Raw genomic sequence first — 16,223 nt, 5'->3', positions numbered from 1 at the left:
CTCAGTTTTCTTATATTAAAACTGCGGGTAACAAGAGTACTGATCTCGTAGGGTTGTTGGAAGGTTAATGGAATAACGTATGGCATGTTCTCAGCATGGCTTATGGTAAGCACTCAATCAGTGGTAGCAGTGATCATCACTAATTATTTAATGATAGATGAAAAATAGTTAAGAAAGGACAAAGAACAAAAAACTTTGCAAGATAGGGCACTGGCTTAAAAGCTATCTGCTTTAATGGAGCCTTTTGCCTGTGACTTTGAACATCTGAGGGCAGGATATCTACTTCCCCATCTCAGTCACTCTAGCTGACACTAGAGTCACCCCTAGGGTCTCTTCTCATCTGGGCCCCTGATTCAGATAATTGACTTGATGCATGATTTCAAAGGGCATTTTCACCTCTTCCAGAGAAAACCTCTGTGTGATACCTGTTGGATCTCGATTAGTAACTCAGTAGCTGGAGTGAGCACACGTTTCCTGTGGTTCTGTCAAATTCCTGATAAAGTCTTGTCTTTCATCCCATGTTTTTAATGGTTAGCTGTCATCAGAATCCAGGGCTAATTCCCCAAGCTTGCAAAAATAAGTTCTGCTGCAACTGACAGCGTGTAAATGTAGAGGAGAGGGCGTCAGTCTGACAGTCACAGTGTGCAAGGCAGTGTGCAGAGAACGGTTATTTAGTGCATTTCTCACAAATGTCCCTTTACACATATGCCGAACTGCAGACTCAGCAGGTTCTTTAACTATGGAAGGACTCACAGCTCAACTTGGCAGTGCTTGGATTTAAAGGCACGTCTGTCTGACCTCAGCTCCCATCTGAAAACCGCTATACTCAGTAGCAGTAGTGCCCAGTCAATTCCATGGAACAACTGACCAGTTTACTGAGTTCGATCATTCAAGCCAGTTGTTTGTCATTATAGACCAAAACTGCCTGTTACTATTGATGAGGCTTTAGGGTACTCCTGACTCTCAGATGTTGAGCTGTCACAGTGATGGGCCTTTTAGAAGCCAAACCCCTAATTTCCTCTTAAGTCTAGTTAACATGACAAGACTTATCCCCATGGGGCTACTTGAAAAATGTCAGAAGAGTCCAGAGGTCAGACCTCTCCAGGTTTTGGCTGCAAGGTCACATGGTAGCAGACCAGACTCATTGCAGGGGCATGCATCGGGACTGAATGAGGGGTGCTAAGTGGATGCTTCAAAGCCCAAACCATCCAACTGCAGCGTCAGTACTAAAAGCCCCTTAAGTGCAGGCAGTATATTTGCCCGATGGGTCCAGAAAATTGAAAGCCAGCCTTTGTTTTAAATGACGACTCATGTCTGATCTGTTGTTTCTAAACTAAGTGCCTGGGAGGGAGGGCCAGAGCCCACTGCTTGCTGCACTGACCTTTGCTACATGAAGGTTTGGGTCTCCAGCTGACAGTCAGGGTGCGCGGGGTCTGAGACTGAAGCCCCCCACCTGTGCCTGCAGCGTGGGCACTCAGCGCCTTTCAAAGCCACTACCTGAGGATGTTATAATCCTCACTGCCTTTACTCCTAGAGGTTCCTTTAATAGTATTTACTAAGAGGTGGTGGGTTTTGAGAATTGTGCTCTCTAAATGTTGTCTAGAAAGAGACAAGCTTCTGGTGTAGCGGTGTGTGTATGTGTGTATATACACATACCAGTACATTATATGCTTATATATATGTACATTTATTACATATATATATATGTATATGGTGCTGCGATGTCAAGCATGTTGCTTATTGTGGGTACAGTCAGAAAGTTTGAAAAGACTGCCCTAGATGGTAGCAGACCAGTTTTGGTCACAGCACCAAGCCCTCTGAACATATCTCAGAGCCCAGGCATGTCTTTGAGTATTGCCCAAAGTTCAGCTCTTTTCTCCCCAGAGATAAAATCATAAAGAAGCAATAAGCACAAGTATGGGCCTGTCTCCTGTCTGGAGACTGAATATAGAAATTAGTCACTCTGAATCCCATGACTGGTGGGCTACGGGATGGTCATGGAAAACAAGAAAGCCCACTCATGCTCACCTTTCTTCTTAACTGCTGCTTCTGAACAAAACTGACATTATCCCAAACAGTGGAAGTATTAGGATGGAGCTCTGACCATCCTGGGAACCACGTCCAAAGAGGAGTGAACTAGGGGGTGGCCAGGTCCTCTGAGCATTTGCCCAGAGGCTTCCAAGACCTGCCACATCACTGCAGACCTCCTGAGCCGGGTAACAAAACAGAGGCTCCTAGCTGGCAGCAGGGGCCTTACAGATGTTGCCTCTCTTTTTTCAGGCATCCCTCAGCCCATGAATACTACGACCCAAATGACTACATTGGAGACCTCCATCAGGAGATGGACAGGGAGGAGCTAGAGCTGGAGGTATGAAGAAACATACTTTCTCATTTTAAGAATCTTGATTAAGGGCACAGAATGCCTCATATGTTATCTCTAAGCAAAAATTTAATTTATGGATGCTGATCAAAAATATCAAGCAGAAACTTCTGGTCATGCCATCTGAAAGGCACAACTGAGCTTTATCTTCATTCTAACTGCCCCCCCACACACACACACATAATTTCAAAGAAAAGCTTAATAATAGGATTCAAAAAGGAGAAACACTTAGTTTTTTTATTTGACTTACTTAACAGTTAGGGCATTATGTCCTGTTCTCAACCTTTGAATCCATATAATGTACTTAGGCCAAGGTCTGAATTCCATACACTTTTGTAATTAATATAAGCCTCCTCACCTTGCTACCCTTTAAGTCACTGACACTTTTTACTCAAAGGCAGATGCTTGAGAATAGAACTACAAGAATATCTTTGAAAATTGATTTTACAGAATAGGGCAGTTGGTTGTGTTTTTAACAAGTCATCTAAAGTGGAAGGTTAAGCCCTTTGGCACCATCAGGGGTTCAGCTGGGGAAAATACGGTAACATTTTGCCATATTTCATGGCTGACTGTGATGTGATCTTCTGAAGTTGGTGAATTGTTCAGTGGCAGCAGGTTACTGTGCAGTGACAGAGGCACTGACACAGTGGAAAACTGTTATGTTCCTCAAGCAGTCCTTGAGAGTTACCGAGAGTTCTTGATGCCAAAGTGAAAGACCAAGATCAATAAAAGCGTGCTAATGACGACTGAACTGGCTGCTTGGCTGCAGCCCACTGCAGTCAGATCAAAGTGTTTGACACAAGAGTCATGACTGACTCAATGAGGACTTTTTTTTTATGAAAATTTTTCTCTAAATGCATGTGGCAATTACTTTAACTATAAAAACTCTAGACTCTTCCTGCTTGCTGTCAACCACAGACCAAAGTACTTGGTATCCAATAATTGCTCCCGGAAATGTAGCCTTCTCCCCTGTAGAAAAATAAAGATTTTGTCTCTTATTGGCAGTGTCCACCTCCCCAGCTTCAGTTGCTAGTTTATGAAGAGCTCATAGCTCCCCCAGGACACTTGCTCTAAGTTAACACGTGTTCCTTGCAAAGGGGGTTTCATGAACAAATACATTTGAGAAATGTCACATAAAACAAAGCAGATTTCTTTCTTTCTTAGAGGACTTACAGGTATCTTTAATATTGTACTAAGCACGATACATCTCCTGGAGCAGGGATTAGATACAACAGGCAGAATTTACCAGAAGTCTTTATTAGACCTAATGACTTCTCTTTGGCCAAGTACCCATTAACATTCCTTCTGCCTTGAGTTCTCTGAATCCCTATTAGGGAAACACTGCTCTGCAAAAAGAAGGGCTGTTGAACAGTCTTTGATATGATAACACTGCTTTTTGACGATGATCATTGTGATTACGGCAAGGTAGAGGTCTTTTAAAAAGCTGTCACATATATCAGGACTTAGATTTATGATGCTGTGTAACTTTGCAGTCTTTGGTATTTAGTCAACCTTGATTTTGTAGCAATGACTTATTTGCTTCTTTTATTAGTTTGTAACACCTTTGAGAATGTGATGAAAGCTACAGCCTTTCCCCTGAAAAATGCTCACGTGTACATGAGCCTGCTTACGGTTTCAAGAGGTTCACTATACTTGTGCAATACCTGTCAGATTTTGGCTTTTCTGCCTTACAGATTTTTTTTTTTTTTGTTATATCTGAATACCAGCAGAACTATTTGCTTAATATTTTGCTTTAACTTGACTCATGTAAATTAAGGTAAACTGTACCGTAAAGGAGACCCTATCCCTGTCTCAATTGCCATAAATAGAAGGTCCCTGTAAAAGTAAGCACAGTAGACACAGGGCAGTGTTATTCATGTTTGGGCCTCAGTGCTTTTCTGGCTGAGGCCTGGAAGTCTGGGCATGTGTTCTCTGCTCCCACCAACTCTTTCTCTTGTCTGAGGAGATCTAGTTTTGAAGAAGAGTTGACGCTGTCTCCCTTGAGGAAGTAGTTTCCTCAGTATGAACTCCCTCAGCAGTGAGAGCCAGCCACCCTGGAAAGAGCTCCCAGCATCCAGCTCCTCAGAGTGTGGGGTGAGAACCCGCAGCCTCCCTGCCAGTGTGAATGAAAGGCACAATCTGGGCCCCTAGACCTGCAGAATTAGACTCTGCATTTTGGTAAAATCCCATTAAAGTTAGGTCCTGAACCCTGGTGGTCAAGAACCCAAGCTTCCCTTTGCTCTTGTGCTCATGGGTGACACCAGCGAGGCCTCGCTTGTGCGCCTCCTTCACTGCTGTGCGGCTGTGTACCTCCGCGTCACTAACCCATGTAGAGTACACTCACCTCAGGCTCAACGTGTCACTGTAAGCTCACTGTGGACTTGGGACACTCTGCTCAGACTGCTCCTTTCTCTTCCAGGAACAAAAAAAGAGATAAAAGGATCCAGGTGTTTAGAAAAGTAGTTGAATATTTATTTTAGAGCTTTGAGGCCGTGAGACTGTACATCCTTGCTTATTTTCAGTTCTATTCATCAGCTTTCACTAAACATCTGTTACGCTGAATACAGTGGGAGTGCAAAATCAGGAAGTGGCCATCACCTGCCCTAAAGGAGCTCATATTCTACAAGAGGTTATAAGCCGTTAGGACTATTTGACATAATAAGCTGTTTCATCTTTTAGAAAACCAAAATATGGTCATTCTCAATCTCCAGCTGCTTTGATTGAATACCATGCAGTATTGTGAGCCCACAGCAGACAGACTAGCTGTTTTAACATTTGGTCTTTTGTCTGTAGTGGCTTTGACACTGTCAGGTTATCTTTGTTAACTAAGCACCATGTGATAAATTGTGCATGGTGATTTTGGATGAATCAGTCCATCCTGTATTCTGAGTGGTGATGGCTGTTTCTGAGGCTTGCTGTAGTCACCCTCCAGAGAGGGGAAGTCCATTAGAACAACATCGGTACCTGTGTTGCTTCTGTTTCAGAGCTGTGTCTTTAGAGAGTGGTCTAGTCAGATTTGAGAAGGTTGATAAGCAAATCCCACTGCCAAGATTGTGTGTTTCCAAAGCTGCTCTAGTTTTCAGGGGGGCTAGCTGGTATCTACTAAGTCTGTCTTCTAGGTTGCATCCTATTTTGCTCCCAACTATTAGGTTAGATTTGGAAGAAGCAGGATTGTTTAGACTAGGTGGCCCAAGCTGAACACACCACTCATCATCTCAGTTGAATTAGATGCAAGTCAGCTAGTTTCATATATACTTTGAAGGGGAAAGTATATATGAGTGAATTGGGATATTATTGAAGCAGAAGCACAGAGAAAAACAGATGTTCTGTTTCTTTAAAGTACACAAAATGATCATCTTTCTCTAATTGTCAAATCCCTGTTATTGTGAAACTGCTTAGAGTCAAAGGGATTTGACCCAAGTATACCCAAGGGTTGAGCAGCCAAATAATTACCCATAAATTTTCAGGTACTGAACACCTGCTCTAGATCTTCCCATAGGCAATTAGGGAGGAAAATAAAGGTTGGAAGAAGGCTTTTTCATTTTTCTTTGTTTTAATTTCCCAGGTGATTCATCAGTAGCATCTTGTCCAGGATATGAAGTTGCTGTCACTGATACTGTGTTCTGATGATGTAATTTTAAAACCAAAATGGAAAGGAAAGCTACAGTTAACAGTGAGGGGACTAAAATAAGCTCAAACTTTGCTTTCATAGAGAACCTAAGTAGATTAGAATGGAATCAGGATTGTCCTAGAGATAATGCAGGGTGATCCCTCCAATGCATAAGTTTTTCTGAAGCCTTTCAGGTACCATACGTGGGCTGCTGTGAGGACCTTCCCTGGCCAGCCTTCACTGGGTCGGCCTCCTCCCAAGTCCCCTGGCCCTTTGGGACCTTTGCATGTTGTGTACTGCCACCCATGAGCCAGGGTCTCCCCACATGCTGCTCTCAGCCTGGATGACCTTTCCCTTCTGTATAGCTCAGTCTGGTTCAGTCTTTTGCCTAAATATCCTCTCTTCTTTCACAAGCTTCCCTGATGACTATATCTGAAACACCTCCACTCCCAGGGGCACCCATGTCCTACTTACTCTTTTGTCTCCCCTCTGCTGGAATATAAGTGCCACGACAGCTGGGCTCAGATCTAGGCCATTCACTGCTACATTCCCAGTGCCTGGTGTTTGGTAGGCACCAGTAACATCTGTTGAAGGAAGCAATGAGTGCCTGTTATCCCATCTCCAATGTAAGGGCCTTGGGAGAAAATGCAGTATTTTTAGAGACATCGCGACAGGAAGCCACATAGTGCCATGCCTAGCTGGCAAAACCAAATTTTAAAAAATATGTGCAGTCATTCTGTGCCAATAAGGAAAGAGTTAGGTAAGCTTCAGTGACCAGTCTTCCTGGAGGTGGGTCAGCCATTTAAATTAGTTTTTGAAATCCCCTTTGATTAAAGTGGCTGATGTTGAAACAGAACTTGAATCACCAAGGTTGAATGGCCCCCTTCATATTCTTAATTGGAAAATCGTTTCAATTTCATCTGAAATGTCAGACTTAGCTGTTGGTTTTTATCGAACAGTCCATCTAGACCAGGGAGCAATAGAACACCTGTGGAGGGGGTAGCTGTAATCCAGATAATGCTAATACATTATTCATACAAGTTTGATTAATGGTCTTCTTTGAAAGCTTATCTCCACCATCACTGTATGCATTGATAACCTCTATGTTTTCAGTGATGTGCTCAATTCTGTAAGGCTCTGCCTCCAGCTCAGAGTCAAAAAGAAATGTGGAGAATTTACAAACCACCCAATCAGTCTAAGGAATGTAAATTTCCACCAGGCTCCCAAATATTGTATTTCATTTAAAAAGCTGTGTAAAGGCTAAGAGCAATTAGGAGAAGTTGGTTGGCCAAAGCAACCTCAGCAGAGAGAAGCTGATTTTTTTATTTGGATCTTTATGAAGCTCAGTATTCATTCCATTTTATTGAACACCTGCTGTGTACAGTATACAAGGCTAGGTGCTGCTTTTATTGCCCAATTCCTTATGCAGCTACTATTGCATTACTATAATCTTTATGAACGACCAAACAGAAGCCCAAATCTCTACAAATGCAAAGACAACAGCAGTTCTTACAGTGTTGTCTCTCAGGAATCTCTGAAACATTCTGCTTAACCTATGTCGAACTATTCCGTGGAAATGAGTGACCACAGCTAAGTCATACCCTGTGCCTTCTAAATGACGTTTTTCTTGGTTTTGTTTACAGTTACCAAAAAAAATCTAGATAAGACAAGGAAATATAGCCCACACCATCCTACCTAACGTTAGTGTCAACTACACACAGAGAGTAAACTCCAGATTGCCCGTTGTTTTAGTGTTACTTGAAATGTCCTTTCCCAGCATATGATCATCCTTCTTAGAATCACACCATTTCCAAGATAAAAGCTGCTTCCAGAAGAGTGCCCTTAAGCTAGAATTACACTTTCATCCCTAAGTCTGTTTTAAAGGTCACATCCCTAAAGTTTTGTTCCACAGCCAACTGGAAATGGGAGTGGAAGAGAGAGCTTTGACATACTCAAGGGAAGTGTTTCTGATTAGGTTCTACTTTTCCTATGCCCTGCCCTTTCCCTGAGTGTGTCCCCCATGCTGCAGCCAGGCCCAGGACTCTCATTCATGTCAAAGGGGGCTGTGGCCTTTGGAAGATGAAAGCCAAATCCAGCTCAACTGAGGCTGTCTCAGGCCCCATGACAGTCTGTCCTGACAGGACCCGCAATGGGAGTCCAAGGTCAGATGCAGGATTGGGTTCCACCTCATTCTGCTGCAGTAAAAGACGATGCATTCTAGGAACATCAGTCACTGGGAACAAACCCAGGACAGGTATCCTCTTCTCTCCTAGGTGAAAGTGTCATGTTTGACCATCACTTAGTATTTATAAAGAACCCGCAACTAACGTGCTAAGCATTTGTTCTATGTGGATGTTACCCCACATGTGTTTAAGTAAGGAAAGCATGAGATATTCAGGTATCAGTGATTCTGGTGAAAACATTTTCAAGCAGAAAATGTTTTAGGATGTCTTCCGTTCCAGCCTGACATTTTGTTCTAAGAAAGTTTTGCCCCTGGTTGTAAAAGTCATACACATTTGTTGGAGGAGATTGGCAAGTTCAGAAGGGAAAAGTATACATACTCACATCATCCCACCAGTATCAACACTAATGGCAACTTTCATAGCTTAGTAGGTCTCCAAATCTATATCATTCAAAGTATTGACAAGAAAACAAGGAATGCTTTTCAAGTTAGATTTTATCAAAATCATATACTAAACCCTTTAGATATCAGGCCATCTATCTCTTGTTACAGGCCACAGAAATCTTAATCCATTTCTGTGTAACAGACCTTCAGCTCATCCTTCCTTAGAGTCTTTTTTTTTTCTTTTGCTACTTAAATACCTCTAGTGCATTAAGCTGTCCTTTTCCAAGTCATGATTTCCATTTTCACTTTCAGGAACTCTCCAGGTGCACTCACCTCTAGATGTGTCTTACAGGTCCTGCTTCTCAGACTGAAGTGCAGGATCCCTGGGACCAGCTGGATGTGATGAATTTCCAGTTGGCCAAAGACAAATAGATGGTTCTAATGTGCCTGACTGTAGAGCTCACCGTGCATGTGCATCTCCCCTACAGTCTAACAGTACCTGACCTGGCCTCCACCTTGTCCACTGAGACAGGCCTGCTTACCATGCCCGTGGTTACTGTGACAATGTCCAGCTCTCTAAACATTTCTAAGCACTTGCCTCAATGTCTGTACAACTTGTCACAACCATGAAGGTCACTTTTAACCACCATGATGCTCGCTTTGAGTAGCATGGGTATAAAGGTCAGTGGACCTAGAATGGCTTCTGTCCTTTTTTAAGAGACATTCACCTTGGGGGCCAGTCATTCAGAAAAAGGAGTCATATCACAATATTTTTCTCTCTCATTTGTCTTTTCTCATTTGGGCTGCTCTTGCAGCCCATGAGGGCCATGCCAGTGCAAAGGCCAAAGAAGACAATGAGCATTTTCTGATACATGAACTTTTATTCAGGGCTTACTTACAGGGTGAGAAGTCATGAAGAGATCATGATGGCTCTCTCAGGCCAGGCAGGCGTTGCATTCGCAGGGAAGATGTCAGAGAGATGCAAAGAGGACAGAAAGCCTTTTATAAGGGCTTAAGACAAAGGCCTTCCTAAGGGTGGGGGGACCAGAGATGTGGGAACAGGTCACTTTGACCTGGGGGGTGGTGCAGGAAGGACTAGAATAACACTTGAACAATTATATTTTGCTCTTTTTGTGAGACTAAGAGCCTCTCACTTCCTGCCTGCTGCCCATAAAGTTACATTTTAAGGTCAATTTACCCTTTTTCTCTTTAGTGGCTTAGAAAGACAATAGGTTAAACATTAGCTGCCTAAGACACAGACTGCTGTGTACCAAAGATCTGCAGGCCTGTTTTGCTCAGGCCATGGGTTGCCCCAGCTGGACATCAACAGTTCAAGAGACAGCAAAATTTCATTGATTTCAGGCTAAAGTCTTTCCTTTTACCCATTCTGAAATGAAATGTAACCCAAAAGAGCTGTTCTTGAGGTATGTTTGAAACATAAGAGAGTGGTAGGCAAATCAGGTGATTCAGGAGTATTTGCAAAGAGTTTGTCCCTCATGTTTAAATATGACCCTAAAACTTGTCACTTTTATTACTTTGCTTAGTAATGTTTCTCATAAAATGAGGAAAGAAAATTCCCATCTAACTCAACTAAATTATCAGAAATTAATGGGGTCCCACCTATGAAAATCTGCCATATTGCTGACACCATAATTAGGAAGTCATTGGATTAACATAGCAATGTTCAGAAAATAAAATGAAGAAATCTTATGGAGGGGGCATGTAAAATAAACCTGTTTTGCTGTCAGCAGTTTCTTATGACTTCAGGCAAATAACCATAACTGCACCTAATTACTACCTTTTCCTCTATGTCTTCCTGGGCCAGGTACTGTGTTAAGATTTCTGCAAGCATCATCACAGTGAGACCACATCCTACCCGAGGGGGCTAGTGAGGAAACAGAGTCCATGCTTTAGTAACAACCCCATAATCATGTTGCTAGAGAGGTCAGTTGGGCTCAGAGCACACGGGCACCTGTCTTCACAATCTGTGATCTTCACTACCATATTATGTTCCACACATCAGCCACACAGACCACTGAAAATAGTAAATCAGATCATGGCAGTCCGCAATGAAAACCTTTCAATAACTTGCCATAATGCTGAAATGAAATCCGAAATCTTCACATACCACCTGGCCATACACACAACACACCACCACCACCACCACCACCACCACCACACACCATATTCACTGTGTGGAATTCTTTGGCACTCTGGCCTTCTTGGTCCTTACACTGATGAGCCCATTCAGTACCCAGGGCCTCTGCACCTGCTCTTCTCCTGCCTAGAATGTGCCACATGGTGTTGGCTACCCTACATTTCACTAAGAGCCCAAGAAGAACCTCAAGAGAGGCAGTTGGAAATGGCCCCAGAGACAGTGGCATGAGAATTCAGTCTCAGATCCCTTCCATCCTTCCAGTTGATGAGCAGATAACTCTATACAAACCAGACTCAGTGATCTGACAGAGAACTCAGATAGGCATGGGTGGAAAGGGTGACTTGGCCTGTCAACACTTTTAGAGAACCCCAGAACTTCCTCCCAAGACTCCAACAGTTGTCAAAGTTCTAACCTAATTCTGAAGTGCAGACTAATCAGCAAATAAGAGAATGGCCCCTGAATTCATGCATCCTGCATTAGGGCTCCCTTTGCTCTTTTATCTTATTTAATTTGCAGTAATAGAAGCTGAAACTAATTTCTTGACTATAAATATCACGGCTGTTGTGGAAAGCATTAATTGCACACCACCACCTTACTCTCCTTTCTTGGATCAATTTACGTGTCAGTCGTTTGCAAGTTCTATCACTGTGCATTTGAAGGGAATGCAACATGAAATAACCTAACCAAACATATTGGAAACATTTGTTCTGAAACACCTGGATGGTTTTGGGTGTGGAAATACTCTTGTTTGTGGGAGAGCCTGAAGGAATGCATTTTAAAAAGCCCTACCCCCAAAGTCTTGATGCTGAATGAAATATGGGTAATTTTTCTTGTGGGAGATCAATAAAATAACTATTTTGAAAATGACTTCATATTGACTGAAAGGTCAGAAATGCCCTGGGCATTGATCCCCTGTCCATAATCACTTTTTGTTTAGTAAGTTATCCGGCTCTACACAGTTGAATGCAAAGAAATCCAGTTCATCATTTAAACAAAATATTTTTCAAGCCCTTGACATTCTCTGAGTTCTCACTGCCTGCTGGGCACCCTTTCTTTGTCCAGGAAGTAGACCTCTACAGAATGAACAGCCAGGACAAGCTGGGCCTGACAGTGTGCTACCGGACGGACGATGAAGATGACATTGGCATTTATATAAGTGAGGTACGAGCTGTCGTATCAGTATCAAAAGGATACTTTTGTTGCCCTTTAATATGTTAACCATTCTTAATTCTCCCTCATCTGGAAGGCTTTGGAAAGACACAAATTACTTTGTTCTCTTCATCACACTCCATGGAGTTACATCTTACATGAGGGTTAAGCACTCAAGTCAGCACAGATCAGGCAGAATTACCCTTGAGAAGTCTGCAAATCAGCCATAAAAACGGACACATCCCGATGGTTTTCTGTGTTCATCTCTGAGGGTACTGCAGATTTCCATTTCCCATCTTATGTTCATTGAGTGGAATGGTGGATGGCATCACTTACACTCCTTAACGTATTTCTTTCCCTCTTCTTTCTTCTTTTTGTTGCGTATGTATAGTTGAATTCATACAAGCTAAATGCAACTTCAGGTACATAGGTGGAAACTGTTTTGATCTTCCTAAAGAAGACATTGCCAATTTCAATATGGATACTTTGCTATGTGTGCCCATCCTTCCAAGCAGAGAAACCCTATTTTTCCAAGAAGAGAATGTGTTGTCTCTTAGGGGTGAATGGAGAGATGTGTCTACTAGACTTCATAATTATTCCTTTGGATGTACTTTGTTCATTACTCTTAGGTTGAGCCACAGTTAATGCATTTGGGAATGACCCTCCCATATGCAATCCCATTTGACTCAATTATATTTCATTCTTAAAGTTATTTCCCCAAACGTCATATAAGTATTTTGTATAAAATAATCAAGCTTTGGATGATAGTCAGCATAATGAAGGGTACCCTTTAAACCTGTTTTACAGCATTGATTTGCTTTTAATTACTGCAGATGCAACAAAACTCAGCTGTGTTCCTTCATCCCCCAGTGCCTTGCAGGGTGACCCTGATGCTTGCCTGGAAAGAGCTTGGAAACAAATCAATCTATGTTTTTCTCTCCTTGCACAACACTAAGACTTACTTATTTCTGTGCAAAATTTAAGCACAGTGATGCACATGACTATTTCATAAAGAGTGTTTGAAAACTGCTGCTGTTTAGTGTCACACATGTCTGGATTAGTGCTGAGATGTCCCCTTGTGTTTCAGATTGACCCTAACAGCATTGCTGCCAAAGATGGGCGCATTCGAGAGGGAGACCGCATTATCCAGGTAGGCTCCACCTCTGACCAGCGTCCTACTCATATGCCTGTCACTAAAGAACAGACTATAGGGTTGAAAATGCAGAAGAGTTAAAGAAAAGGGATCCCAAAGTCAGATGGGCATTGAAGAAAGCTCTGGGGTATGAGAAGCGACAGGTTGCCATGAGGACGAAGGCAAACATCTAAAGAGGGCAGGTGCCCCAGCCAATTGAACAGAATCCCTAATCTTCTTGACTTCTGTTTGGATAAAGACAATAAATCAGTAGGCTAAATGTTTGCAACTTCTGAACCAGAATAATTCTCATTTAGATTTCTCTGAGGGATTAGTTTTGGACCAAGTGTTTCAAGTTTGGTCTCGCCCCTAGGAGAGGAACATACATGGTAAACATACTTGGTAAATGTAGCAAAGGTGATCCAGCAATCTTTTAAATTCAATGACTTGACATTGATCATCATATAGAATCACTTCCAAGGGTAGTTTCCTCACCTTTCAAGCCCTGTTGCTCCTTCTGGTCAACAGAAGGCCAACAATTTCAGGTTCTGCTCTGTTTGATTCCGAGTCCCACAAGCCTTAGCTTTCTGCCTCTTCTATTTCTCAATTTCTCTGCCCTCAAACAGAACTGAAACCGCTAGGGGTTCTTTCCCTGATGGAGTGACCCCAGACTACATTGTCTTTGCTGTCCGCATGTAGCAGCAAGCCTGTGTCTCCTTGGTAATCCTGATCCTTGACTCCAATAGGAGAGTCACGCCTTTTACTGCCTTCTGGTTCAGTGGCATAAGGAGCAACAGTGGCCAGGTGGGAAGCTCTCCTTCCACTTCAGTGGGACCATTGGTGCCTCCCATGGAGGAAGCCTGTCCCCTGGCACCAAGACTTGTACAGGAAGGGACACAAAAATTCTGCAAGAGTGTTTTCAGGTATAACAGTGAGACGGTCACTCTTCTACTGGGTCCTCTGTATTCCCTGAAGACATGTACATAATTGGAGCCATAAAACAACATGTATAATTTCATTCCCTTCTCTGCCTTCACTTCACCTTCCATAATATTCACACCAGAACCACTGTTCCTTTTCTCCTGTGTTATCCAACCCTGCTTCAGTGTATTCCACTCACACCCCTGCTCAGCATTACGTCTGCCCGAGTTGCCTGGCTGTTCCTTCTCCACACCACCATGACTTCTCTGGAGTCCCGGCCACTGGGTTCACACAGCCTCTATGCTAGTCACTGCACACACCAAACCCAGGCTCTCATAGGCCAGTGAAGCAACAGTCGCGGAAACAAGACCCTTCTGTCCAAAAATCAGCATTCTTTTCAAACCCCCTGGACGTCATATGTTCTAGCTGTGCATGAGTGACAGAAACACAGGCTGGAGACAATGTAGAATGACTTGCACAGTCTAATTATGCTATTGTCCAACCCACCTTTTGTTTGTTTGTTTCTAAAGATAAATGGGATAGAGGTACAAAATCGAGAGGAGGCCCTGGCTCTTCTAACAAGTGAAGAAAACAAGAACTTTTCCTTGCTTATTGCACGGCCTGAACTCCAGGTGAGTCCACTTCATGAAGATGAAGCTGGTTCTGTATTTCTGAAATCAAAACCCCAAGTCCCTGGCCCTGAGCCATGAACTTCAGTTCGAATGCACCCTCCACCCTGGAAAGGTCATCTAACTGGCTGAGACTCAGAATACAGTTTAGGCTGAAACGATTTAGGATAGTGCAGATATACACACTGGCCTTTATATTGTGGGCCCAGCAGGTTCATTGATGTAGGATTGTAAGAAAGGAAAAGGGAAGGAAATACAATGGAATGGAAAAGATAGCCAGGGGTTGTAACCATGAAGATGTTTTCCTTCCCACGGCTTGACAAACTCTCTCTACCCATCCTGGGTCAGTGTGGCTCTTATTTCCAATAGCAGAGTATGGGATAATAGACATTGTTCTTTGAAAAATGAAACACTGATTGCTTATATGTAATAATATGCACCAGACTCTGTGGAGATTGCTTTAACCTCACCAGGAGACTGAAGTTCACAGAGGTTCATAAGTTACCCAGAGAGATCCAGGTGGTGGATGATAGTACAGTTCAGAAAACCACTGTGTTGTAATAACTCCTTCTGTGTGTGTGGGGTGGGGGGTGGTTATTCATGAAGTTGTGCTGATTGATATTCTTGATCTTCTTAGAACTGCTGCAACAGAGCATCAGGAGTTGATCTCTATAAGCAGCATAGAAAAATAGTTGACATGCAGCAGCATAGTGTCTGAGTCATCACAGATGCATCATGAGCTAGAAGGGGACTTTAGCTATTATGTAGGCCAGAGGTCAGCAAACTTTTCTATTTTTGCACTTCATGGGGCATGCAGTCTTTGTCACAACTGCTAAACTGCCAGTACAGTGCAGCAGTCAGTGGCAGTAAATAAATGAATGGGCACAGATGTATTTCAATAAAACACTGGAGTTTGTTTTTTTTTTAAACAAAGACATACACCAAGCTGATTTGGCCAACAGACTATAGGTTGTTGACCCAAGTTATAATTTGCTGACCCATGAACTAGTCTGTTTTTTGTCGATAAACATAAGGACCTGATAAGTGATATACCTCACCCAAGGCAAATAGTTCATTAGTAGCCCTAGGGTTTTTGGTCAGAAAGAGCTCTTTTCATGCTAACAGTGGTTTCCCTTTGGGCCTATTAAACTTGTGTGTAGGCTGGCAAGCAGGAGGCCCACTTCACTGCAAGTAGTTCAGTGGATAGAAGAGCTTCACCCTGCAGAAAACACCATAGACACTGGAGAGTTTCCAAGACTTAGTGTGGGGTCTGAGTGCTCTATAATGTGACAATGGACCAATTTTCTGATGTCTAGGAAAACAATAGGTCAGATGGCATTTTGATGACTTCTGGAGAGAAGCCCTAGAAATATATTTCCCCCACATAATGTCTTTTCTTTAAAAAAAGAAAGCAAAAGGCACCTTTTTTGAGGCATGCATTGACTTCTGCTTCTCCCCCAGCTGGATGAAGGCTGGATGGATGATGACAGAAATGACTTTCTGGATGACTTGCACATGGACATGCTTGAGGAGCAGCACCACCAGGCCATGCAGTTCACGGCAAGCATGCTGCAGCAGGTAACGTCCCAGCCACCCCCCCCCCCCCCTTCCAAGCTGTAGCAAAGTCTTGTAGCCTCTATCTCCCTCTGTGATGCTGAAGGCAGAAACCCACCCACCT

At 43.0% G+C, this 16,223-nt stretch overlaps 1 protein-coding gene and 1 long non-coding RNA gene across 4 annotated transcripts in view; one reads left to right on the top strand and one right to left on the bottom strand.

The window, feature by feature from the left end:
* Positions 1 to 16,223, bottom strand: part of LOC119507264 — a 78,640-nt gene that overhangs the window by 47,530 nt on the left and 14,887 nt on the right. Inside the window, exons 3-4 of one of the 2 annotated variants that reach the window (XR_005211178.1) lie at positions 6,465 to 6,574; positions 4,725 to 4,792 (exon numbers count right to left, since the gene is read on the bottom strand). The exons of the other annotated variant lie outside the window; for it this stretch is intronic. This is a non-coding gene — a long non-coding RNA (uncharacterized LOC119507264). The remainder of the gene's footprint in view (positions 1 to 4,724; positions 4,793 to 6,464; positions 6,575 to 16,223) is intronic. 2 annotated transcript variants of the gene reach the window in all.
* PDZRN3 (PDZ domain containing ring finger 3) overlaps positions 1 to 16,223 on the top strand; it is a 244,172-nt gene that overhangs the window by 224,863 nt on the left and 3,086 nt on the right. For both annotated transcript variants that reach the window (XM_037800394.1, XM_037800405.1), the window contains 5 exons: positions 2,281 to 2,368; positions 11,777 to 11,875; positions 12,951 to 13,013; positions 14,447 to 14,548; positions 16,007 to 16,123. In XM_037800394.1, the coding sequence (XP_037656322.1) occupies positions 2,281 to 2,368; positions 11,777 to 11,875; positions 12,951 to 13,013; positions 14,447 to 14,548; positions 16,007 to 16,123 (469 nt within the window). The remainder of the gene's footprint in view (positions 1 to 2,280; positions 2,369 to 11,776; positions 11,876 to 12,950; positions 13,014 to 14,446; positions 14,549 to 16,006; positions 16,124 to 16,223) is intronic.

This window comes from Choloepus didactylus, chromosome 1 (genome assembly GCF_015220235.1).
Source record: "Choloepus didactylus isolate mChoDid1 chromosome 1, mChoDid1.pri, whole genome shotgun sequence".
Taxonomy (NCBI): domain Eukaryota; kingdom Metazoa; phylum Chordata; class Mammalia; order Pilosa; family Megalonychidae; genus Choloepus; species Choloepus didactylus.
The sequence above is the reverse complement of the archived record's forward strand: the minus strand, read 5'-3'. Positions and strand labels throughout refer to the sequence as shown.